The sequence below is a fragment of the Lepidochelys olivacea genome (genome assembly GCF_965140295.1).
Source record: "Lepidochelys olivacea isolate rLepOli2 genome assembly, chromosome: 13".
Taxonomy (NCBI): Eukaryota; Metazoa; Chordata; order Testudines; family Cheloniidae; genus Lepidochelys; species Lepidochelys olivacea.
This window is the reverse complement of record NC_140423.1, coordinates 7,314,474-7,338,391: the sequence shown is the minus strand read 5'-3', so window position 1 is coordinate 7,338,391 and position 23,918 is coordinate 7,314,474. Positions and strand designations below refer to the sequence as shown.

General features: G+C 45.5%; 1 protein-coding gene across 1 annotated transcript in view; it reads left to right on the top strand.

Annotated features, from left to right (window-relative positions):
• Positions 1 to 23,918, top strand: part of COL9A3 (collagen type IX alpha 3 chain) — a 72,120-nt gene that overhangs the window by 16,103 nt on the left and 32,099 nt on the right. Inside the window, exons 6-16 of the mRNA XM_084646037.1 lie at positions 8,741 to 8,776; positions 10,392 to 10,415; positions 10,993 to 11,046; positions 11,928 to 11,981; positions 13,927 to 13,968; positions 16,802 to 16,858; positions 19,296 to 19,349; positions 19,892 to 19,945; positions 21,112 to 21,165; positions 21,949 to 22,002; positions 23,342 to 23,395. Of these exons, the coding sequence (XP_084502163.1) occupies positions 8,741 to 8,776; positions 10,392 to 10,415; positions 10,993 to 11,046; positions 11,928 to 11,981; positions 13,927 to 13,968; positions 16,802 to 16,858; positions 19,296 to 19,349; positions 19,892 to 19,945; positions 21,112 to 21,165; positions 21,949 to 22,002; positions 23,342 to 23,395 (537 nt within the window). The remainder of the gene's footprint in view (positions 1 to 8,740; positions 8,777 to 10,391; positions 10,416 to 10,992; positions 11,047 to 11,927; positions 11,982 to 13,926; positions 13,969 to 16,801; positions 16,859 to 19,295; positions 19,350 to 19,891; positions 19,946 to 21,111; positions 21,166 to 21,948; positions 22,003 to 23,341; positions 23,396 to 23,918) is intronic.

Genomic DNA, 23,918 nt, shown 5'->3' with positions numbered 1-23,918 from the left:
TACCGTTCTTAGGGCTTTATTTGTGGTTTGAGTACAGGGTCCTGGTTTTTTTTTTTTTTTCTACTGCTGCTTTTTTTTTTTTTTTTTTTTATCAGTTGTGTGGACTGGTGTCTTTCATTCATTCCTGGGTCGTGGTCACACTTGACATGGTGACCTCATTAGTTGCATCAGCATGGGTGTCACAGCCTTCACAGCAAGAAGCAAGATGGATTTTCTTTTTTTCCATTTCATGTAATACCTGCTTATAGGAACGCTGCCAAGGGGCACTATGGGAAAGAGAGATGTCTGCCTTAGGTATTACATTGTGTTAGGTTCTCAAGCATGGTCAGTCATGGAGCAAACCTGTGCTCTTGGCTGCTTCCCATCTGTGTTGGCATTCTCCACTTGAGACGCCATCTCTGTTGCAGTCGTCTTCAGTAAAAACAGAAGGTGTGGAAGGGTGTTGTGTACAAAGAGGAGATAATTAGGGGGAGGTTTTCTGATGCACTCACCTTTGGCTGAACTGGGCTCCCATCGCAGTCAGTGAGTGTTTTTATCTTTGACTTCAGTGGGAGCACAGCTAGGCCAACGCTGAACATTTTTGAAAATCCCCACCCACGGGGCCCAAGGGCCTGATCCTGTGAAGTTATGGGTGCTCTCAACTTCCCTTCAAGGGGAATGTTGGGGATGCTTGGCACCTCCTAGGATCTAGCCCTGATTTTCAATACAAAGAAGGCCTGGACCACACAAACAGGAGTGAGTTTGTGCCTCATTTGCACGTTCTGTTACCCATATTTGCACGTGCCCATTTGAGCGCACACACCTGATATCCATGTGCAAACAGGGTACCTGAGTATTTGATGTATGCACAAAGTAACTCACACTTTAAGCATTTAGCTGAAGCATGCAAATTCATGATTAGCACACACAACGACCTAACTGTATGCTCAGATGAGACATGTTCCCAGGTCTTGAAAACCGGTTTGTCAGCAGGGTGCAAATTTTAGATCTGTTGATATTTAAAGCATCTTTTTAAGGTCAGCGATCCATCTAGGAAGTCTTTTTATAGTCAGTGTAATAAAAGCATGGGAAGAAATTGTTGAATTTGAAAACAGAGCTTTAGCACTGCAGCATTGCTATCCTAACTTCGTTTCCTCTGACCCTTATTCAAGAAAGCACGTAAGAACCGTTGCAGTCAATGCAATACAAGCATGTGCGTACTGTCTTCAATGGGTGTAAGCATGTGCTTAAAGTTAAGCACATACTTAAGTACTTTTTTGAATAAGGATGTTTTCCTAAACTTGGGCCTCTATGTGTAAAAAGGCTCTTCTGGCTGTCACTATGAACAGGTGTGCTTGGCATATGGCAGTGTATTCACAAGAGATTTTTAGCTTCTGTTACCATATTATTGATAAATGTTTCTGTTCTCCCATAAAGGCTCTGCCTCTCTTGGTTTTGCAAAGAGATTCTAAAGCACCCTAATGAAATAGTTCAGTTACTCTGACACTCTAGGTCTGTTCTCCCACTGTCCACAACTCCCATTGACTTTAGTAGTGGGACTGTTCCTATACCAATGGCATTGTCATCCCTGAGAAGTTTTTAAACAAGAAAACAGTTAATTTTGGCTGTGAGATTATCACCTTATTGCTGATGCCAAAGGATTTTAAAGATTTAAAAGATCAAAAGATTTTAAAAGGGCTTGTCAAGGTTCCTTCCCCACTCTGAACTCTAGGGTACAGATGTGGGGACCTGTATGAAAACCTCCTAAGCTTACTTTTACCAGCTTAGGTTAAAACTTCCCCAAGGTACAAACTATTTTACCTTTTGCCCTTGGACTTTATCGCTGCCACCACCAAACGTCTAACAAGTATATAATTGGGAAAGAGCCCGTTTGGAAACGTCTTTCCCCCCAAAATCCTCCCAACCCTTACACCCCCTTTCCTGTGGAAGGCTTGATAAAAATCCTCACCAATTTGCATAGGTGAACACAGACCCAAACCCTTGGATCTTAAGAACAATGAAAAAGCAATCAGATTCTTAAAGGAAGAATTTTAATAGAAGAAAAAGTAAAAAGAATCACCTCCGTAAAATCAGGATGGTAAATACCTTACAGGGTAATTAGATTCAAAACATAGAGAATCCCTCTAGGCAAAACCTTAAGTTACAAAAAGACACAAAAACAGGAATCTACATTCCATTCAGCACAGCTTATTTTCTCAGCCATTTAAAAGAATCAGAATCTAATGCATAACTAGCTAGATTACTTACTAAGTTCTAAGACTCCATTCCTGTTCTGTCCACAGCAAAAACATCACACAGAGCGAGAGAGAGACTTTGTTTCTCCCTCCCCCCAGCTTTTGAAAGTATCTTGTCTCCTTATTGGTCATTTTGGTCAGGTGCCAGTGAGGTTATCCTAGCTTCTTAACCCTTTACAGGTGAAAGGGTTTTCCTTTGGCCAGGAGGGATTTTAAAGGTGTTTACCCTTCCCTTTATATTTATGACAGGGCTGTTTGAAGTTTAGTGTTTTATACTGTACACAATGTAGAATGGTTTCAGAGTAGCAGCCGTGTTAGTCTGTATTCGCAAAAAGAAAAGGAGTACTTGTGGCACCTTAGAGACTAACCAATTTATTTGAGCATCAGCTTTCGTGAGCCTCAGCTCACTTCATCGGATGCATTCAGTGGAAAATACAGTGAGGAGAATTTATTATTCAGTGGAATGCATCCGATGAAGTGAGCTGTAGCTCACGAAAGCGTATGCTCAAATAAATTTGTTCGTCTCTATGGTGCCACAAGTACTCCTTTTCTTTTTACAATGTGGAATGCATCAATAAATTAGTGGATCTCTGAGCAAATACCAAGACTCAACTACTTTCTAGAACTCATAATTCATATTTATGTCTGAATTTAGAATGCCATATTAGGCATGCATTTTATATACTGTATCCATGTATATTCAGAAATAATATTGCCCCACTATAAAAAATTACAGTAAGATCATTTTCCAATCATAAAAGAAAGCACAGTGTTATCAGGAGAATGAGTTGAGTCAGAAAATACATTAACTGATGCACCTCCACTGAACTGTGTCATACCATCTGATTCCAGGACTGCATATTGACCTATAATTGTTGAAAAGTAGAAGGAACCTTCATTGCTATGTATTAAGGACCTGAACTTGCCTTGCTGAAGTCAATGGGAGTTGTGCAATTGATTTCAGTGGGAGCAGAATCCAGGTTTAACTCAGTAGGTGTCAGGAACTTAACATTTTCTTTTTACAGGAGAGGTATCTAGCCTTGTCTTCCGTGGTTGTAAAGGTTTTAGGGTTAAAGATGAAAGCGATCAGAAGAAAACCTGAGTTATATGCAGTAGGACAATGGTGGGGTTGACATTTGCAACAGAGTTGATTTTTATCGGATTACAGCCTGTTCCTAGCAAGACTCTTCTTAATGAGGCACTTGGTGCCTCAGAAATCTGTTTGCTTAACCATCCTCTTTAAATTTAATAAGGGAAAACATTTCTAATCTGGGTTGGTATGCAGACATTTTGGGGTGGAATGGCAGTGCTTCCTGGGATCACCAAGTAGACATTCTGACCAGCAGTTACTGAGTTGTTTTCCAGCTCTATCTGTCCTGTTATCACACTCTGAATTGGATATAATTTCAGACTCTTTTCAAACTCAGAAAATGCCCCTGAAATAGTTCTGAATTAAAATAATGGCTTCCTGGCTGAGCGATTGGGTGCCAAGTTTTAACCATGAGTGAGGGTCCTTTGGCTTCCTTTTAAATCCCTCTGAAAATAAAGGTCCCTTCCATTTCCCAGGCATGTTCTGTGGAACCCAAATACATGGCCATAATATTTAAGTACTTCCACTCCTGACAGCAATCTGGACCAGGACGTGGGAAGGCATGAAAGAGAACATGCAGTGAAAGTTATCATAAATCTTCTGAACTCTAAGACTGGCATGTTTAAAGGATCCAGGAGGATTATGCACCCTTAGGCCCCTTAAAAAATCCTAGCCCATAGAAAAATAACTTCTGGTTCAGTAAGTTTTGGGTGGTGGCATGCGAGAGTTTTATCAGAACTGGTTCATCCCAGCCTAATTTGACAGGCTCCGAAAGATGCTATATTTCTTGACGGACTAGTCTCCAAACACACACAAAATTCCTCAGTAGAAGGTAATGGGGCTGTTAGGGTGCATTTGTGCCAGTGTTGTCTCAGAGACACCTGCAATTTATTGTCTATGCTTCTGCTTTCACTTCCCTCCCCCCACCCATTTCTAAACTGTGCATTTAAAAAAATACACCCCCCCACCCAAAAAAAAATCAAAAAAGAATAACAGCCAAGGCAAGTGGAGTGCAAAGGCACCCCTGGCAGCCTGACACAGTCCCCAAGACAAGGAGAAAATCCCGCGAAGGCTGCTCTTCAAGTGGGAACCTGACCTTCACGCTCTTTCCCTGGGGAGTTGCTGGGAGGACAAGGGAGCTCTTTTGGCAATTTCACAGGGGTTCCATGCATGCCGCCCGATTCAATATCTGGGCCTACGTATGCAATTATGTGGGTGAAATTCTGAAAACCCGGGGGCTAAGTTCACCATGGCATGTGCGGTGGTTCTAGTTTGTGCTTGCAGTCCCCATGCACAATTACACATACACACTGGCAGAATCGACCGTTTGTGTATGCCCTCATGGGAACTGCATGTGCAAATTGGGCATGGATTTTGGACAAGCGTTTTGTGACCCTGCGGCAATCGGATCCTGAGGGTCCGCGAATGTAACAGACGAGCAGTCCACTCGCATGGGGCTTTCTGTGTAAATGGATGGTGATTTTTACTGGCTGAGCATTAAGTTTAAAATGTCCTATAAATAAATACGTCGCTTCTTGTGTGTCTGAGTCTGTCACCTCCCCATTTACTGTTCTGAGTTCTGCCTTTTCCCTGGAATCGCAGCAACTGAGAACAATAGTAGCGACGCAGGTAAAGAGCTGTGGGTGCTGGAGAACAAAGCCATTCTATCTCGTGTCGTGAGCATCAACGCAGCATAGAAAAATTCAATGTGAGGCCTGTGTTGGTGCCATTGAACAAAAAATGAGCTCACTATAACTCACGTTGAATAAGAGTGGCACATCTCCTCCTCCTCCTCCTCCTCCCTCATGCTTGTTAAAATGAATAATTAAGTCAACGTGCTGTCTGGCTGTATTTTCCTCACTCCGTCACAGCTAAACCTCCTTCCTTTCTGGTTAAGAATAGGCTAAGAACTTTGAGAACATCAGTCAGCTTAAACTCAAGCAGAAACTCTTCTCAGTAGAAAAGAGGGTCGGGCGTGGGGTCTACTATTTGTGTGTTTACACATTTCATTGACTTTTTCAAGCTTCCTGGAGCCATTGATGGCACTGAAATAACATGAGAGCTGGTCTCCTGATGCTCTTTCATTTCCCAGGTGGTAGCAATATCGTGGGAAGGCCAGATGGTGTGTTACTTGGACCGATAAATTGTTCTCTAAGACTAACAATGGTGGTGAAAACTTTAAAAAGACTCTGCTACTGAGGTTTTGCCCAAATACCCAGAGATTCACATTGAAGCAGGTTTCTGTGGAACTCCCATGCATTTCCCATGCATGGATTTGTATAAACCTTTAGTTCCTGGGTACCTCGCAGCTTCCTAAGTTATGTTCTGTAGACATCGATCCTGTGTGCGCCAGTCATTTGAGATAAGAAGTAAACTGTTCCATTTTCCCTGGTAGATACAGGTGCATTTAGGGAGTGGAACTCGCTCCCCCAGGAGGTCTGCTTCAGCTTCTCCCCTTCCCATTTTCCCAAAGGCCCCTGAAAATACTGACCCACATCTTTGACTGAGGCTTTGAGCTCCCTTCTGTGCTGCTCAGATCCTGGTCTGGCTGTGCACAGGGCTGGTCCTTGGGTGTACCTTAGAGTGGCCATCAATGTCCCTGCGGGGCTGATACAGCAGCTGGGAATTGCTGAGATGTAGGGAAGCCCCAGCCAAGTTCTGGTTTCCCTGCACGTGCCCCCTACACTGTCTCCAAGGAGGGTCTTGTAGGAGCTGTATTGCTGTAGGATGCCGCTGTAGGGCTGTTTTGGGCAGACAGAGTGGCACAAAGCAGCCCTAAGGCAAGGGAGAAGCTGCCACTGGGGTGTTTTTCAGGTTTAATGTAAATCGGATTGTATATTGGACCCACCCCCTTTTTCATGGTGACACGTTATTTGCCTTTCAATATTATTGTTGGTTTATGATGGTTCTGAAATGGGTTGAGGTCTTCCATTGCTGTGCAGCTTCTTCAGCACGGGTGGCAGAGCTGGCGGATTATACATTCAGCTATTGCTAATACCATTTTTGTTAACTGGTCCTGATCAGCAATACCCCTTAGGCAGTTCGTTTGGGCCTGGTTGCAGGCCCTTTGCTCACATTAATAACAGTGTTGATATCAGTGGGGCTACTTGTCAGGGGGAGGGTGATCTAAAGCACGGAGAGCTTGTATTTAAACCTCATCAGACACAGTAGTAACCAGCACCTGCAATCAAGCATGTGATTCCCTGATCTGTCCCCACCTTCCATGGTGGAAGATAACCTTTGGTTCCTGTAGTTACCTCCTTCTACAACAGCAACGGCTGCTCCACACTAGGGGCTCACAATCTAGCCCTTTAGAAATTAAATTAGGATTTTAGGACCCGATCTTGCAAGGTTTACATCCGTGCCTAAGCATGGGAGAAGTCCCACTCAGGCATTAGTATGCCACGCAGAAACGTCTCTGAATTCTTCATTTGCTAGGAGCATACCATGCTATTTCCTTGGGAATTCTTCATTGTTACTGGTGTCATCAAAAGCCTGTCTTGATGAAGGTCATTTTTTTGATATGACAATAGACTGGTAATAGCTAACTAGGGGTGCATTTACTGCATTGTAAGCCCGGGACTATGGGACCCAGGCTGGATGTTTCCAAGCCCTCGCTTAAGCCTCTGCACTGCATTGTGAACCTGGGTTTGCAGTTGCTGAACTTGAGTCTTACAGCCATGCTAACATCCACAGTGCACTATGCAGAACGTCTGACTTGGGTCTGTGGCTTGACCTGTGTCCACTCTGCAAAATGGCAGGGCTTGGACCTGAGTCACAGTGTGATTTGGGCTCTGACCCATCTTCCCCCGCAACCTGGGTCCTGAATACTTGCGGACTGGAGTCAGATTGGGGTGTGTGTGTGTGTGGATGGAAGGGGGGCTTGAGCTCAAACCTGACTTGGAGCCTCGGTTTAGTGTGCAGTGCAAATATTCCCTCAAGCTCCAGGATCTGTTACTGCATTAAGGCTTGTTGCTGACTGTTCCGGTACAGTGTAGATTTTAAGGTAGGTTAATTACACAGTCAAAAGGCTGATCCTGGGCATATTGGCACACCAAAAAATTTTGCAAAACCCGGCCTGCAGGAGTGAAGACTCCAGGGTCACTAAAGATGTCATGGAGTCTTCTCAAAGAAATACAAACCTGTTGCCAGTTTTTAGAAGGTGGGGATGACAACCCTGTTTGACGTTACAGTCCGCTGGGCGTGGCATTAGTATGAATGATCATCTATGCCGTGAGATTTATCGTATTGCTGGCTAATGTTTTATTTATAGTCAGTACTGCACTGTGCTTATAGATAAGCTCTCTGAGTCTCCAGATATTTGTAGGGAAGACATCTGGGGAATTGTATGATTCAGCACCCACCACTGAGCACAGTCCCTTACTCAGAGGGGAATGTGTTTGCCCTCAACACCAATGTGAATAAGCCCAAATCTTTCCTGTCATTTCACATGGCAACAAGGGCAGGGATTAAGTTACAGGAGGCCTGCCATTCTGTAACTCATTGTGTTCAGTGGCTGTAAACATGCAGGGAACAGTGTTTTCTTCATTCATTTTCCATTTCCATTTAGTCTTCTTTGGAGCATTAACCAATGATTAATTTCATATGTTTTTTCCAGAATTGGCACACTCAGAACACAACAAAGGGATTAAAAAAGCCCAGCTGTCTGTCTTATCTGTAATGAGGCAGGAACTTAGCAACTTCAGTGATTTGATTTTAGAGTAAAATTTAAGATTGCAAACATTCTCAGAAAACTGTAAATGAAGCTTAAGGTTTGGAATGCAAAAGCAAAAGGGAAATAACACCAGAATAGCCTGCAAAAACAGACAAGTCATGAAATCTAAACATCTTTGCTTAAAGGAGAAATGTATGAATTAATAAAATGCAGTACAGTTGGGTCCCGATCCTGTAAACGATTTCAAATATAGCTCTCATCCACAGCATGAAGTAAGTATGAAACAGGATGTTTCAAATGAGAGCCAGTGAGATTTGCTATATCTGTAGCAAACTTTAAAGATTCCCAGTGACCAATCTGGGGCCTGTTGTGTGTTGTGGTTCCCCATATTTAGTCTCACTTAGTGGAGTCTCATGTTTTAATCTCGGCTCACAGATTTTCTAAGAGAGTAGGAAAGAGGTTCCTGGGGGCTCTGTCTTGAGCATCAAGAATGTTCTTGAATCATTTAACTAATCAGACATGTCAAAGGGTCTTTTACTCAGGTCTGTGAACTGAGTCTCACTTTTCCATGTGTGTGGTGTAAGATGCTATTGAACTTCCCCAGGGGAAGGTGATCCCATGATCTGGTGAGTTCTGGATGGTATGAGCCAGCAGGCTGACATCTGGATTGGAAACTCCCTTTTTACTTCTGTGAAGAGGCCTGACCCGCTAACTCATATTCTGTTGTTTCTAATTCTACAGGGTGCTTTAGGACCTGCAGGGCCACCTGGACCAGCTGTAAGTAACTCTGAGAATGTGCAGACTTGTGCAGTGTAATAAAGGTGCAGAATTCCCCATAGTAAAGTACCAGCAAAGCCCATTTTGATGACAGCTATCTCATTGTGAGGGTCGGATCACAGGGGAAGAAAAGATGTGGGTCTTGTCTTGAACCAAACATAAGGGCTCAGAAATGAAAAGGGATCATGTACTAAGTAGAGATGTTCGGGGGAGGGTGTTATATAAAATATATATATTTAAAATACATAAAACCAGTTTTAGCCTTCAAGGGCTTGATCCAAAGCCCACTGAAGTCAGTGGGAGACTTTCTATTGCTTCAGTGGGCTTTGGCCCAACATTTATAAATTACCCAGTGTGGTTCCTGTCAACAGTGGACATATGCTAACTCATCGGCATTGCACGGGGCAATATAAAGTCTTTTCCAGCTTGTAAAAAGGAGCTGTCAGAACATTCAGCCTGTTGAACCATCCAGCTGGTTAAGCATCCTCAGAGATTTTATAATAATTCTGAAATCCACACAGCTGTGTTAGAAGATCTCTTTATTTACCAGGGAGTCGCATTGAACCGTAGCTATTTGAACAAATGGTATGGAAAAATTTAGAGCTAAATCCACATTGATCAGTACTGATGACTTGGTAACAAAGCCCCGCAAAAAGCCTACCAGGAAGTTAAATGATGGACGTGTGTTTAATTCCGGATATAACCTCTCCACTGAAATACTGCATTTAAAAAACCATGGCTCCTTCATGCTGAAAAATCAAATAGCCTTTTTCAAGGTGGTAACTATTATGGTATTAAAAATCCAGCTTCTCAGCCCAGGGAGCTAACAGGCATGACTAATGCAGCGTGCAACATTATTAGCGCATGCTACAGACACTGCTGGTCCTCTCTTCTTATGACCAGGAGGCAGAATATCAAGGTGCACCAAGAGTCAAGCGTTTCGGTTGCTTGTCAGTTTCAATAGACTGTCCGCTCCCAAGGTCAGAACAGTCGAGATGGGATAACATACCTCACGCACATGTGACATGGCCTATGTTATACTGCAGGTCAGACTAGGTGATCACAGTTGTCCCTTGTGGCCTTGGAATCTATGAGGTCTCGATATCATCTTAAACTCTGTGTTTACGGGCCAGCAGCCGGCCACATAACTCGGTCACATAACATTAACTTGGTCATAGTCCTTATTTTGTCGGGGATGGTATTTTTTTTTTCTTCATGTCCCCAGAGAGGTGGTTTTCTTTTAATGTAGCTTTTACCAGGTGCCAAGAGAAGTGGCTTCTCAACAGCAAAAGATTTGTAGAGAAAACTAGGTTAGAAAAAATGGTGGGGAGGCTATACTTCTCCCCTCATATGTGCACATGACCCGTTGATGGGTCCCTGGCTGAATCTTAGAGCAGAGAATAGCCCATGGGCAACAAAGAGGAAAAGTGAACGGAAAATACAGACGACAACTCTAGGATTCAGTAACTGTCTCTGGCTCCACTTTCTGACTAAATTAGAATAATAGGGGCTAGAGGAGTGTTGGGGTGGGGGAAGTGTTTTTTTGATACAATGATCCACTCTTTGTGTGGTCAGTTTCCAAATGATCTTTCTTTGTTTTAAATTTTGTTTTCAGGGCAAGGGACTGCCAGGCCCTCCGGTAAGTAGCAGCCTCTTTCCCAGGGCTGGTCTACACTAGAATGTTGGGAAAATCTAGCTATATTGCTTAGGGGTGTGAAAAATTCACACTGCAGAGCAACGTAGCTAGGTTGACCTAAGTTTTAAGAGTGAACCCCCTTTTTGAGGCCTGGTCTAAATTATTACATTGCTTGTGTTCTACTTTGGTATTTTCACCAAAACCCACCCACAGACCCAGATCCTTGAGTGCTCTGAGCTGTGCTAAGTCCAGTGGGTGTGGAGCCCTGGCTAAGGGTGGCCTGCTGCGACCTTTACACTGCTGGAGGCCGGTTTGGCCACTGATGTGAATTAGAGCAGCCACAGGGTGCAGCAGCTTTGTAACTGGTGAGAACTTTTCATTGCTTTCCCCTGAAAGGGGATCCTTCTTGGCACAGGTAGCCAGGCAGTGTCTGTGTTTGTATAGGGAGCGTCAGGCCAGTGGGGTGTAAGATTGGACCAGTCCCTGAGTGGGAGGGGTGAGGAGTGTAAAGCGTTTGCTTTTGTACTGTGAGAGGTCTCCTGGGTAACAGCATGTGTAATGTTCTGACTCTATTTTACAGGGGCCTCCAGGAGCCAGTGGACTCCCGGGTGGAAACGGACTTCAGGGGCCACCTGTGAGTTTCCTTTGCTGTTTAATTCCCGTTGATTGACCATCCTGCAGCCACAGAAGAACAAGGTCTATTCCTGGCCTCTTGCTGCACTTGGGAAGGTTAATGAGAGTGTGATGCCACACTTGCTCTGTGAATAGGCCAGCAGGAGGTGCCATTCCCTGCACTGGCTAGTGCAGTGGGTATGTGTCAGCCACCATGCCAGAGCTACTCAAGTGTGTTCAGTCATCTTGCCCTCTAGTGATTGAAGTCTACAGAGTGTGTAAGCTGTAACTGCAAATGGAGGCTTTGTTTCTCATGCCACATGTGTGCAGGTTAGCTGGTGACAATGGTGTCCATTCTTTGTGGCAAGGGATTTCTCACACTTGGAGCTCAAGTGTGTCACTGGCATGAAGCTATTTAATATATTGGGTCAAATCTTCCTTTTGCAGTCCCCCACAAAATTTGCATTCACATTTCGAAGGGCAAGTCCTGAGGACTTATGCCTCTGACTGCAGGAATGAAGGTGCAAATACTCAGATTTGTCCTTGCAATTCCTTTGGCAGGCACAAAAGCATCTGCAGGAAGAGACACCGGGGCTCAGTCCTCTTCTAGACATGTCCCCTTATGCCGCATTAATAAACGTGATATCACTTTAATTTCTTTTCAGATTTTCATTCAAGTTGTTAATATGGTGAAATTGTCCCAAGAAAACCACCTTATCTTCATTCATCTCATATATAGTATTTGGGGCCTGCCCCACTCCCGTTGGATTGAACAGCAAAACGTCTGTTGTTTTGAGTGGGAACAGGATTGGGTCCTTCAGTGAACTCTTCTCCCCCCCCCCCCCCCGAGAGATTCTATAGAGGGTGTATATGGGAATTCTTATTATTTCTCACTCCTTTTAGGGACCATCAGGTCTTCCAGGATTCCCAGGACAGCCTGGACCTCCAGGACCTCCAGTAAGTTGCGATTTTTTCCGTGTAATAAGCACGAAGAAAGTTAAACTTGGTGTGGTTTTTGGAGTCATCTTCTTGTGCCCATGGAAGCAGCTGACAGGACAGTTGCTTTTTTTTTTTGCTGTTTTAGGTTCAAACTCCCCCCTTAAGTTGAAGTGTTCTCTACAAGCTAAAAACAATGCATTAGAGCAGTAGTTCTCAAACTTTAGGAATCCAAGGACCCCTATTTTGATTTAAAAAATTTTGCAGACCCCCCCAAACCCGCTGCTCAGCCCCAGGCCCCGCCCCCGCCCGACCTCTTCCCGTCCCGCTTCTCCCCTACCCCTCCTCTTCTCACCCCCGAGCACGCCCCATCCCCGCTTCTCCCTCTCCCTCCCAGTGCCTCCTGCAGGCCGCTGACTTGATCAGCGGGGCCAGCGGCCCTGGACATGATTCTGCCTCCCTGCCCCGAGCACACCTGCTCCTTCCCCTCCCTCCCACACACCACTGAACAGCTGTTCCCCAGTGTGCAGGAGGCGCTGGGAGGGAGAGGTATGGGAGGGAGAGGGAGGCATTGATCAGCAGGGCCCACGGACCCCCCTGGGATACCCTCCTGGACCCTCCTTTGAGAAATGCTGCATTAGAGGGAAAGCAATGACTGTTTATTTCCTGTGTTTAAGTGTTTAATATTCCTGCTGATGCTGGGGGTACGGGGCATGATACAATGCCATGTGGCTTCAGGGCATACACTGATCACTGGCAAGATTTTTCCTCCCGGGTAACCATGGTGTGATTGGCCATATTGTTACGGGATTTTTCTTCGCATTCCTCAAAAACAGCTGGTCTTGGGGCCTGATCGGGTGACGTGCTGAACACCCTCAGATGATCCTGTGAAGATGTCTAGCTCCCTGTCTGGAGGGATTGCTTACCCTGACAGTGACAAGAGCCTGTATTAGATGGAGCGACAGTCTGATGGACTAGATCAGACCCTGTGTTCTTGTAATGCCATGCCCTTGTATGGGTTGCTGGCTGTTGGGATTTAACTTGTGCATCTAAAAGCATGAGCCTCTACTGTGTGAGCTAAAACAGCCACCTCTGTTGGCTATGGCTGTACTTGGCTTCCCCACCACTGTGCGCACCACCAGCCACCCAAGAGCAGGACGGACGCCATGCTGTGTCAGCGTGGGTTACGTTTCTATCAGACATATCCTAAAACTAGCTTTTGTGTATAGTGGAGTAATTGTGCGGGTAGGGTGGTTGGTAATTACATATAACTGAGGAGATGGGTCTTCTTTAAAGACTTCTGCATTGGACAATGAGTGGAAAGTCCCACCCCTATAAGGGGAAATTCTCATGAAGATACCAATCTTGGGAAAATGGAATTGGGGTTCCCTCTGGAAAATTTACTCCTTGGAAAATGTGGTTCCTCCCCACATCCTGCAGATATAACCACACCTCTATGTCGGTCTGCTTAAGCCACAGCTATTGTGTTAAAAGAAAAGGAGTACTTGTGGCACCTTAGAGACTAACCAATTTATTTGAGCATGAGCTTTCGTGAGCTACAGCTCACTTCATTGGCAGCTGTATGGTCTAGTGGTTAGAGCATGTGACTAGCTGTCAGGGCTCTTGGATTCTGGAGTTCTGTTGCTAACTCTGCCACCGAGGTGAGGTGGGTGACCTTGCTTCATCCTTATCTGGAGGATGTAAGTGGCTCATAGGCCTGGCCCTGGCCATCTTGCCCCTGTGTGACTCAGGCAAGCCATTCAACCTAGTGCTGCTTCCATTTTACCTCTCTGTAAAAGGAGTGTAAATATATTGACCTAGCTAACTCATGAATGTCTGTGAAGTGCTTTGAGGGGAATACAGAAGTGGAAAATATCTGTGTCAATAAAATATGTTTTCTGAGGATAACATTTCCTTTGGTGCTTTGTGTTGATATATTTAAAAGGTCAAATGTTCTGGGTTATAGGGTCTTCCAGGGGTTCTTCCTGATGGCGGCGGGGACCTTCAGGTAGGTTTTTCTTTATATCGTAGAAACAATTTTTTAACTTAACCCCTTAAACAATTTTTTATGTATGGGTCTGGGCGAACATAGGTCTGTTTTAACATACAAGGGCTAGATGGTGCAAACATGCCTGGGAGTAGCCTTATCTATGAGAGTAATCCCATTAAATTAATGGGGCTGTTTGTGTGGATAATGTCTTCCAGGTGCATGAGTATTTGCCGTATCAGGGCCTTGGACTCTTTCAAATATGCAGATATTTTAGTGCTGTTGCAGGCTATTCCTTGTCATTTTACTTCAATTTGATCCTTGCTTCCCTAGTGTTGATTTTGCATATGTTTGATCCCATGCCAGTTTAATAAAAACAAGTTTTAGCACTTCATAAGGGAAGACCATTTTTCATGCAGCTGTTTCAAACAGAAAAGGTCAAATTTGTTTTGCTGTTTATTTCCATGGGCAGCGGCACCTTGTTCCCATGGGCATAAGCCTTGTTTGTTCTTTCCTTTTTGAGCAAATGTCTTGATTTCTTTATTTCAAAGGAATGAAACAGACATTAAGGTAATGAGCAATATAAGTGACATTTCAAGATTTCACAGCTGTTGTTATGACAGCTTCTTTGCTTTCCTAATTAGAGTACACCAAAAAAGCTTCTATCTTGTTGACACTGCCTTATGGAAAAGACTTATGGAATATAATAGAAAATAAGGGTTTTTTTGGTAATTTTTTTAGGCCATGCTATAGAATTTAATAGAAAATTATCTCCCTGCTACAGAATTATATACAAAGGTTTAAAAAAAAACCCCGATAGAAAGATCTTATTCTTTATTTCTATAGATTTTTGAAGTACTAGCTATAGAATCCCCTTAAACTTTTATACAGTTTTTGATTTAATCCCTGTGAAATTCTAGAAGACTCTCCTATGCAGGCCAGACACAGCTTGAGAATCTGATAGTTTGCTTCGTTTTTAAGTAAATTCCCATTCCTATAAACTCTTCTGTGTGAGCCTTTCCTTTGATCAGGTGAGATCAATACAACTTCAAATGGGTGTAAAGCTAAGTGTATTCCTAACTGTTTGCATGACTAAGCCCCAGGTTTTCAGCAGAGCAAGATCAGTGGACATGGTCTGCTGTAAGTAAATATCCTTGTTCTCTTTAGAATAAGGAGGTTTGGGGCCTGATTCAAAGCCCATGGAAGTGAGTATTGATGTCTATAGGCCCTATGTTTTCCAGACTCAGCCAGGGTCACAGACAATATTAGGAAGTCTAGCTAGAAGAGACCATATTACTCTGGATTCAGGTATGCAACTCCCATTGACATGTACAGTAGGTGATTGTCTTGGGTGATGCAAAAGAAGAAGGTTTTCTAATCATCAGAGGTGTGAGGTCAAATAACCTAACTAGTTTTGAGATGGAGCTTGGTAAGTTTATGAACAGGATTCTATGCTGGAGTTGCCTGTGATAGCAGGAGGCTGGACTCATGACCCAGGAGGTCCCTTCCAATCCTGAGTTCCTAGGTATATGTTCATAGGAGATGTCTAAAATTGAGTTGGGGCTTTGCAGCCTGGATTACAGAATCCATTCGTGTGCCCAGTTTTGTTTCATGTTTTGCTCCCAAGCCCCCGAGGCCACCTGCTAAGTTTAGACTTGAGAAAATACTCTGCTGTTGTTCGCAAAAAGAAAAGGAGTACTTGTGGCACCTTAGAGACTAACCAATTTATTTGAGCATGAGCTTTCGTGAGCTAAAGCTCACTTCATCTCCTGTTGTTGAAAAGAGTATGAAGTGACAGCCATTACCTCTTTCGTGTGTTAATCAGACCCGCTAATTAGGCCACAGAACAGATTCCAGCATCACAGGAAGCAAACCTGGAGGTTATTAACTAGAACTGGACTGAACATTTCTAAAATTTTGTTGAAAAATGTAGATTTTTTTTTCATGAAATGTTCAGTTTTTTTGGAGGCAGTGTAGCCTAGTGGATAGAGCACTGGACGGGGACTCAGGAGATCTGGGTTCTATTCCCAGCTCTGACGCTGGCCTGCTGGGTGACCTAGGGCAACTCCCTGTGCCTCAGTAGCCCCATCTGTAAAATGGGATAGTGATCCTGGCCTCCTCTGTAAAGTGTTTGAGTTCTATGGATGAAAAGTGCTATAAGAGCTACAAAGTGGGGGAGTTAATATCTTTTATGGGACCAACTTCTGTTGGTGAGAGAGAGATGAGCTTTGGAGCCACAGAGCTCTTCTTCCGGTCTGGGAAAGGTACTCTGGTCTGGTCTACACTACACTACAGGCCTATATCGGTATAACTACTTCACTCAGGGGTGTGAAAAATCCACACCCCTGAGCAATGTAGTCATACCAGCCTAACCCCCCACGTAGACAGCACTATGTCAGCGGGAGAGTTAATCCTCTCGGGGAGGTGGATTAACGATGCAGACCGGAGAGCTCTCTCCCCTCATCTTAGAGTGTCTTCATGAAAGCATTACAGGAGTGCCCACGCAGTGTTTTAAGTGTAGACTTGCCCTCAGTGTTACACAGCAGAACATTCAAGATGAATCGGGCAGTTAACACACTAAGTGCCTTTCCCAGACCTGAAGAAGAGCTCTGTAGCTCCAAAGCTTGTCTCTCTCGCCAACAGAAGTTGGTGCAATAACAGATATTACTTCCCCCTCCTTGTCTCTCTCATGTCCTGGAATTGACCTGACTACAGCAATCCTGCAAACAATAAATAAGAGCTAGGTATTAGTGTTAGTATTATTGACCAGCATATTTTCCCCTTCAATAATAATGACACCCACCTTGCTCCATTGTCTGTGCTAGCTAAACCCACGAATGTTTGTTTTGTGTAGTGTCCAGCTCTCTGCCCCCCAGGCCCTCCGGGTCCTCCAGGAATGCCAGGATTCAAGGTAAGAAAAATATCCTCTGTAAACACAAAGAGTTGAGTCCCAGAATGTGTGGCAGCGGGAGGACCTGTGGCTGAGAGCAGGACTCAGGTTCATGCTGTACAAAGTACACAACAGTCCTCCTTTATCTGAGCCTGAGAGTCTTGGGTACTCCAAGTTACCCAGACACAAAATGCCACCAGCTTTTATTTTCAAGAGAGCAAGTGAAGGATACAGGCCCTGTCCCGCTCTCAGCACATGGAATTCCCATTAACATCCATGGGAGTTCCAAACGCACAGGGCATGATCCTGTAAGGTGCCCCGATCCACCAAAGCCCTTAACTCCCCGCCCCCGTCCTTGATTGCAGTGGGAGAATTTGCAGTGCTTAAAGTTAAGTGCTTTGCTAAATCGGGGCTCTGGCTCCTTGCAGGATTGAGCCCAGAGTCTCTCTTTGTTAGCTGTAATTTTGACTGTCACCACTGCAGCTGGGAGGGTGCTCCCCAGCACACGTAGACAAAAGTACTTGCTCCGTTCCACTAGTGCGCTAAGAATAGCAGTGTGTCTGGGGTAACAAGGGCAGCGGCTCGGGGTAGCTACTTGAGAACAAGCCCACCCGGACCCCCTGGGCATGTCTCAGGCAAGTAGCCCGAGCTGCTGCCCTTGCTACCCTGCTCTTTTTAACATACTAGCTGGAGCACAGCTTGCCCATGCCTGCCTACCCGTGCCCAGCTGCACTGGAGACAGGCCCTTAGAAACACATCCTGGGTTTTTAAAGTACACTTATCACTGTGATGCAGAGATACGGATTGTATTGTGGAGGGCATAACTCACATGACCAAATACCATTTCACCCTATTTCCCACCTACCGTGGAACCCAACTGCTCCCCAGTTTACAATGTGCTGCTGGCAGTATGTAAATTGAAGGCTGCAGGGGGCGTTCAGCCATAGTGAAAGACAATACCCCTCACTTCCCATCCTGCACCTTGCACGGATTGGGTACCGAATATATAGTTCATCTGTCTGGTGGGACTAAACCTCAGCTCAGCTTCTCAGCCAGCTGCTCTGGTGCTGAGCTGGGGGAGCACAGTTTCTCTAATCCTTGCAGAAATATTTAGCAGATGTAGCGGGCCAATCCTGCAGGAGGCTGAGTGTCGCCTGGGAAAATACTGGTGTCCTTCAGCTCCCATTGAATTCAGCCCTCTGTGGGAAATGCTCAGCTCCCCAGAGAACTGAGAGATCATTAGAAACCCACACAGTCAACTGTTGTTGGTAAGGGGTGAAATGCAAGGCCCGTAAAATAAGAAAGTCTCCGAATAGGGCTTAAGTAATGGATAGGTCCTGAGCTGATTCTCTGCACAGTGAGGAATTTCACCCCTGCTACCTAGTATTCGTGTGGTCTTTTGCCACAATAGCAGTGGGGATGGAAGGGAATGAAGCAAGGCAGAGTTTTATATCGAGATCATTCTAGTGTATATGGGTTCATTGCCAGCCTGATGGGGTTGCTGTAGCTGTAATAATAAGCTACAGCTTATTAATAATAAGTCCCATTTTCAAAAGTGACATAGGGTGACCTTCTCAAAAGCACTTGAGACCCTTTTTCAAACGTGACTAGGACTTTTGGTTCTCAGTCACTTCGATGCTTTTGAAAATTTTATCCTTAGGCATTTAGGAACTGTAACATGGGCAGCCCCCTCATGGCCAGAGATCACTCTGTGGTGCCCTGCCTCTGTTTCCTCTTCTTCAGAGCCCTTTAAGAATTCACAGTTCAAAGGCCGTTCCTATTTATTTAGTCCTTTGGTACATACTGGCACCAAGCAGTTCAGTGTGTCTTGCCTGACTAATCCCAAGTAACACACACTCTCACAGCCTTCATCCCAGCTGGCCTTTACAGTCTCTTCCCTTGCATGCACAAGGTCTCTCCCAGACCTCCCTGCCTTGACAGCTTTCTCCCACTCTCTCTTGCTTCTTCAGCATTTCCCCTGCTGACTCAGGGCCCTGCAGTCTCCTGGGCTTCCCAACCCCACTGCAACTTCCTGCCCATTTTTTATCCCAGGATCACCTGATTAAACCTAGGTGTGGCTAGTGCTGTAATCGGGGCTGGCTTAACCCTTAGCTCTCCAGCCCCTGGGGTATGTCACCCTGTTACAGGACCCTAACGTCTCATTGGAAGATGCCTTTGAAAATAAAACTTGGGCATTTTTGAAAATGTTACCCATCCTTCACAACTTCAGAATACATTCCAATAGACACGGAAACGTCTTGATCAACTGCTTGTCTATCCTAAATGCAACGCCCATCCAGGAAATGAGGAAGGATGCTACACAGCAGATGTGTAAATTCCTCTCCGGTAACTTCAGTCAATTACCCGCCTTGCTTTAAATCCTGTGTCCCCCTTGTATAGCTTAGCCTGCCACAAGGCAATAATGAAGCTCTCAGATCATTCTTGGTTTTATTTTTAGGGGCACACAGGCCACAAAGGAGAACCTGGGGAAACAGGAAAAGATGGTGAGAAGGTAAAACTCTGTTTAAAGAAAAAAAATTAGATTTTTTTTGAAAAAGCATAAGACCAAGGGATTTCTCTCAGCATGATGCCAGGGCGGAATGAGACAATTGGTTGGACAGCAAGGGGAAGCCCATTATTTGATTGTACTTGGCATGTGGACTGAAGATCATTAGCCTCCATCATTTTGTGTGTATGAGAGAGAATATTTCAGCTAAAAAAAAAGAATCCTTGTTATGATCGCAATTTTTCCAGAGTGGACTCTAAACTGGCACCTTCAATTTTGCTGTGCCTACTTTTGCAGCTCATGCAAAAGCTGCTTTGATCACACAAGTTGGCTGGTTAGTTGTTTTAACTAATTGACAACAGACACTATCTGTGTGTGGAAGAAATTGCATAGAGGCAGAACATGAGGCCATAGTTTTGGTGAGGGAGGGTCCGGGGAGGAGAATGGGGAGAGGGCTAGCATGAAGAAGATTCTTGAGAAGAGGGTTACCAGGATCCCGGGTGAGATTTATCATCGCATCTTGTCTAACTCTGGTTTTCTATCCCCAGGGAGATGCAGGCCCTCCAGGTCCTCCGGGGATTCCAGGCAGCGTCGGCCTGCAGGTAAAATCCGCCTCTCAAACCAGAGCAGTCCCCTGATGCTCCCCCCCCCACCCCCCCAGTCATGCAGGGTTTCAGGGTGAAATGCGAACGGTTGGGGTCTGTCCATGTGGCTCTGGGATTAAGCCCCATGCCAGCCCCTCTCAGCCATTGTGGACACAGCAGTGCGCTGCTGGTAACAGCCTCTACTGAGGGCCTGATCCAAAGCCACTGACGTCCACGAAAAGACTCCCTTGGACTTGCATGGGCCTTGCTATGGGCCTGGTAGTGGGGCCATCCTGTGGATGAAACATTACAGTGAGTACCCATCTCCTGGGCCCAGGTGGAGGCTGAAGAGCCCATGCCACGTTTGAATGGTAATGGGACTGAGCTCTGCACTAGGTCGGATGGATCTCCATGGTAAAAGTGTGGCTGCCTCAGAATGCCCTCTGGTGGCCTCAATGCAGCCCTGCACTCAGCACCTCAGCTCAGTTTCCCTCCTTGGATCCCCAAATGAACCCCACGCAGGGCTTTTCCAGTGTGATCACAGCAGCTCTCCTTAGGGTCTGATTTATTAACTTAAAGTTCAAAGCCAAACACAAAAGTTTTCCCTCCAGCCTTCAGCTCGGTACAGCCCAACAGCCCCCTCCCCGCCCCACCCCGGTCTGGTCAGAGTCCTTCCTGCCTAGCAGGCTGCTCCCAGCACTTCCTAGCTGTAGCAAGTCCCCTGGTCTCAGGGTTTTCCTGGCAGGAGCCTCTCACTACAGCCTCCTGAGCATCCCCCATATTGTCGCCTCTGTCTGCTATAAATAGAAAATTGCCTGGTTCCCCTCTGTAATCAGGGTTGGCTTGGTCTCAGGCTCCCCAGCCCAAGGGCCCCCCAGCCCCCCTGTTAAAACCCCTTCTCTGAATCTATTTCCCCCTCCCCCCCAAAAAAAAACAAAACAAAAAAAAACCAGAAGAACCAGACTCTGTTGTCTCAGTCTGAGACCTCTCTGCTTTGGGAAGAGGTTCCTGGGGACAGGGTTTGTCATCTCCCCTCCCCCCTGCCAAATCCCTCTGCTCATCACTGTTTCTTAAGGCTTCTTTGCCTTGGTTTTTAGGTTTTCAGTTCCCCGTCTTTATCTCTTTCTGTTTCACTGTTTTATATTTGAACAATTGGCTTTTAGCGGGTTGTTTTTCTCATCTAGGGGCCAAGAGGGTTAAGAGGTCTCATTGGGCCAGAGGGCCCAGTCGGGGACAGGGTAAGTAACTATCATCTTCTCCAGACTTTCCCCTGGACTTTTCCCTCATTAAACCCATGCAGAATAAAATCTAATGGCGCTGTTAGAGATAACTGCCTCTAGTTAATTTCCTGTCCACGTCCTGCAAGAGCAACACTCTTGGCAGCTATTAGACACTGTGTCAGTAAAGTTACATGTGGCATTACTTCCCGTTGCCCTATTCCCTGGACAAGGGAAGCCCCATGAAGATGCAAACTGTTGGCCTAATCCTGCAAGCTCTCCATGCAGGGGACTCACCTTGAAGACAGCGGGAGTTCTGTGAAGATTTTTAGAACATGGGGGTGGGGAAATCATGAACACTGATGTCCTACAGTGTCCAATCCTGTGCCACTGACTTCAGTGACAGTAGGATCAAGCCCTTACTGAACAATGGTGACTGACCAGCATGGTCTTCTTCAGGTGTGCCTGGACATTAGCTCAGGGGTTGACGAGCTGAGCTTGAGGATGCCATGCCCTTCTGTAGGGGCCAAGTATGTTACCAAGGCTTCACAGCCGTGAGTGTTATGAGTCTGGTGAGGAGATAACAGCAAGGAGACCCAGAGTGAAAACCCTGCTGTTTTAGACCAAGATCCTCTGCTGGAGTCTATTAAGGTCCTAACAGTTATTAAAGAACATGTTGTCTTTCCATTGACATGTATGTGCTTTCTTGCTTTGTAATAATAATTCAGCTAGGGGTGTGGCTAGGCTGTGGGATCCAGAAGAGTCCTGATGGCCGCATTTTAATGCTGTCTTCTTGGTTTTTAGGGACCTTTTGGTTTCAGAGGGCCACCGGGACTCCCAGGACCTCCAGGGAAAGCAGTATGTATCCGTTCTTTCTTTTGTAGAGTTTTCTTTGAATCCTCATGGCCACGGCCTCTAACGTCACTATTGATGCCTACTGCTTGCTTTCACATGGCCAAACCGTCCACTGCCAGTGAACAACAGAACCCACCCAGTTCCCTCACCAGAAGTAATGCACATGTTGGATCAGCACAGTACTCACTGAGTGAGACGTGCATACACAATTGTATTTCCATAAAGACTTTCCTGGTTCCCACTGGTACCTCTCCCATCTTCCTAAGCCCCTTAACCCCACAACTAAGAGCTACATCATCTCATGCTCTCCTCCCCCAACCACCTACAAGTTCTCATTCTGGCCCTCGTAGGTTCAACACCTCCCATAGTTTTTCATTGTTCACCTTTCCCACACACTCACACTTCAGCAGATTTGGGCTCCCCTTTTATGTGTTTTGTTCACGCCTTCTATATGGGTAGATGTTCCGCTTGGTAAGAGGAGGTTGAGCAAGCTCCACTTCTGCTCTCCTGCGGTTCCCTCCTCTTGGACAGATCCATGGTTAGATCCCAGCCCAGAAGACCATTTTTCCCCAAGGTAAAATATTCTGTTCTGTGCCCAGGATGCAATTACACATCCTTTTGCACAAATCCTAAGTGAATGGGATTTGTGCAGGAGAACTGTGATGGGCTTGGGGGGAGACAGAATCCACACACCCACCTGTGGGCAGATCTCCAGTCTCTCTAGACCGCCCAATGATAGGTCCCTGTTTTAAGACTTAGGGACACTTGAGCCATGGGAGTGTGGACTCAGTAACCACACCATCCACCCTGCCACCAAGCCTCTCCTACGCTGTGGTTTATATGGAGCCCACTGCTATGTTGTATGGTGGATGCAGAGTCCCTTAGCCCATTTGCTTTGCAACGATCCACCCCCCACACCTCTAATGGTGGAACTGCAGCAGGTCCACTGGTCCACTACACTGAGGAAATTCACCCGAAGTGAACTAAATTCAGATCTTGTCACTTTCCCACACAGCAGGCATTGAACTACTGCAATCAGGATCCAAGTGGTAACAGCTGAAGTTTCCCTCCTACCTCACCACTGTATTTAACAAACAGGGTACTTCAGATGAACGTGGGAAAGAGCATCCCTACCCTGTGGGATCACAGTCTGAGCCCCAGTTGCAATCCATCCATGTGCACAGTATTAGAGATTGTAACTGTGAAAGCATAGCAGCACTCCTAAGGAAATGTGGGCATCCCTCATGCCTGGCATGGCCTATTTCTGGGAACAGCATGGAGACCATCTGAGTGTTGGTCATCAAGATGGAGATGGTTAATGGGTTTTCTTTTATCATTACAGGGAGGCCGAGGAGACAAAGGACCTCAAGGGTTCAGAGGGCCCAAAGGTGATACTGTAAGTACAATAAAACACTTGCCTACTAAAACATTGCACATGAAGTCTAGTTTACAGTTGTATTAAGGCTTGCCTCTTTCATTCTGTTTGTGTTGCTTTGCTGGCAGAAGGAAAAATTCTCAAGGTAGGTTAGAAACTGACAACCTTGATGCCTCTGGATGAGAGGCACTTCTGGGTGGGAGACACATAGATGGGTTCAAGGAGAATCCTTGGATCTGTTTAACTCAACCCTGTGCTCCAAAGGGGTCTAAGTACTGCATTTACCTTCCAGTGTGAGATGTTATGGCTCTGATTCAGGTCCCATGTCAACTTAATATTGCAAGAAATGCTTCTGAAATGTCTTTATGTAGCAACTGCTACTGATCAGGAGATGGAAGATAGTTCTGTTTCCAGTTCTTTTGTCAATTCTCTGGGTGGCCTTGGGCAAGTTACTTAATTGCTCTGTGCCTCAGTTTCCCAATATGTAAAATGGGGAGGATGATCCCTATTAATCCTTATAAATCACTTCCGGGTCTGTGAATGA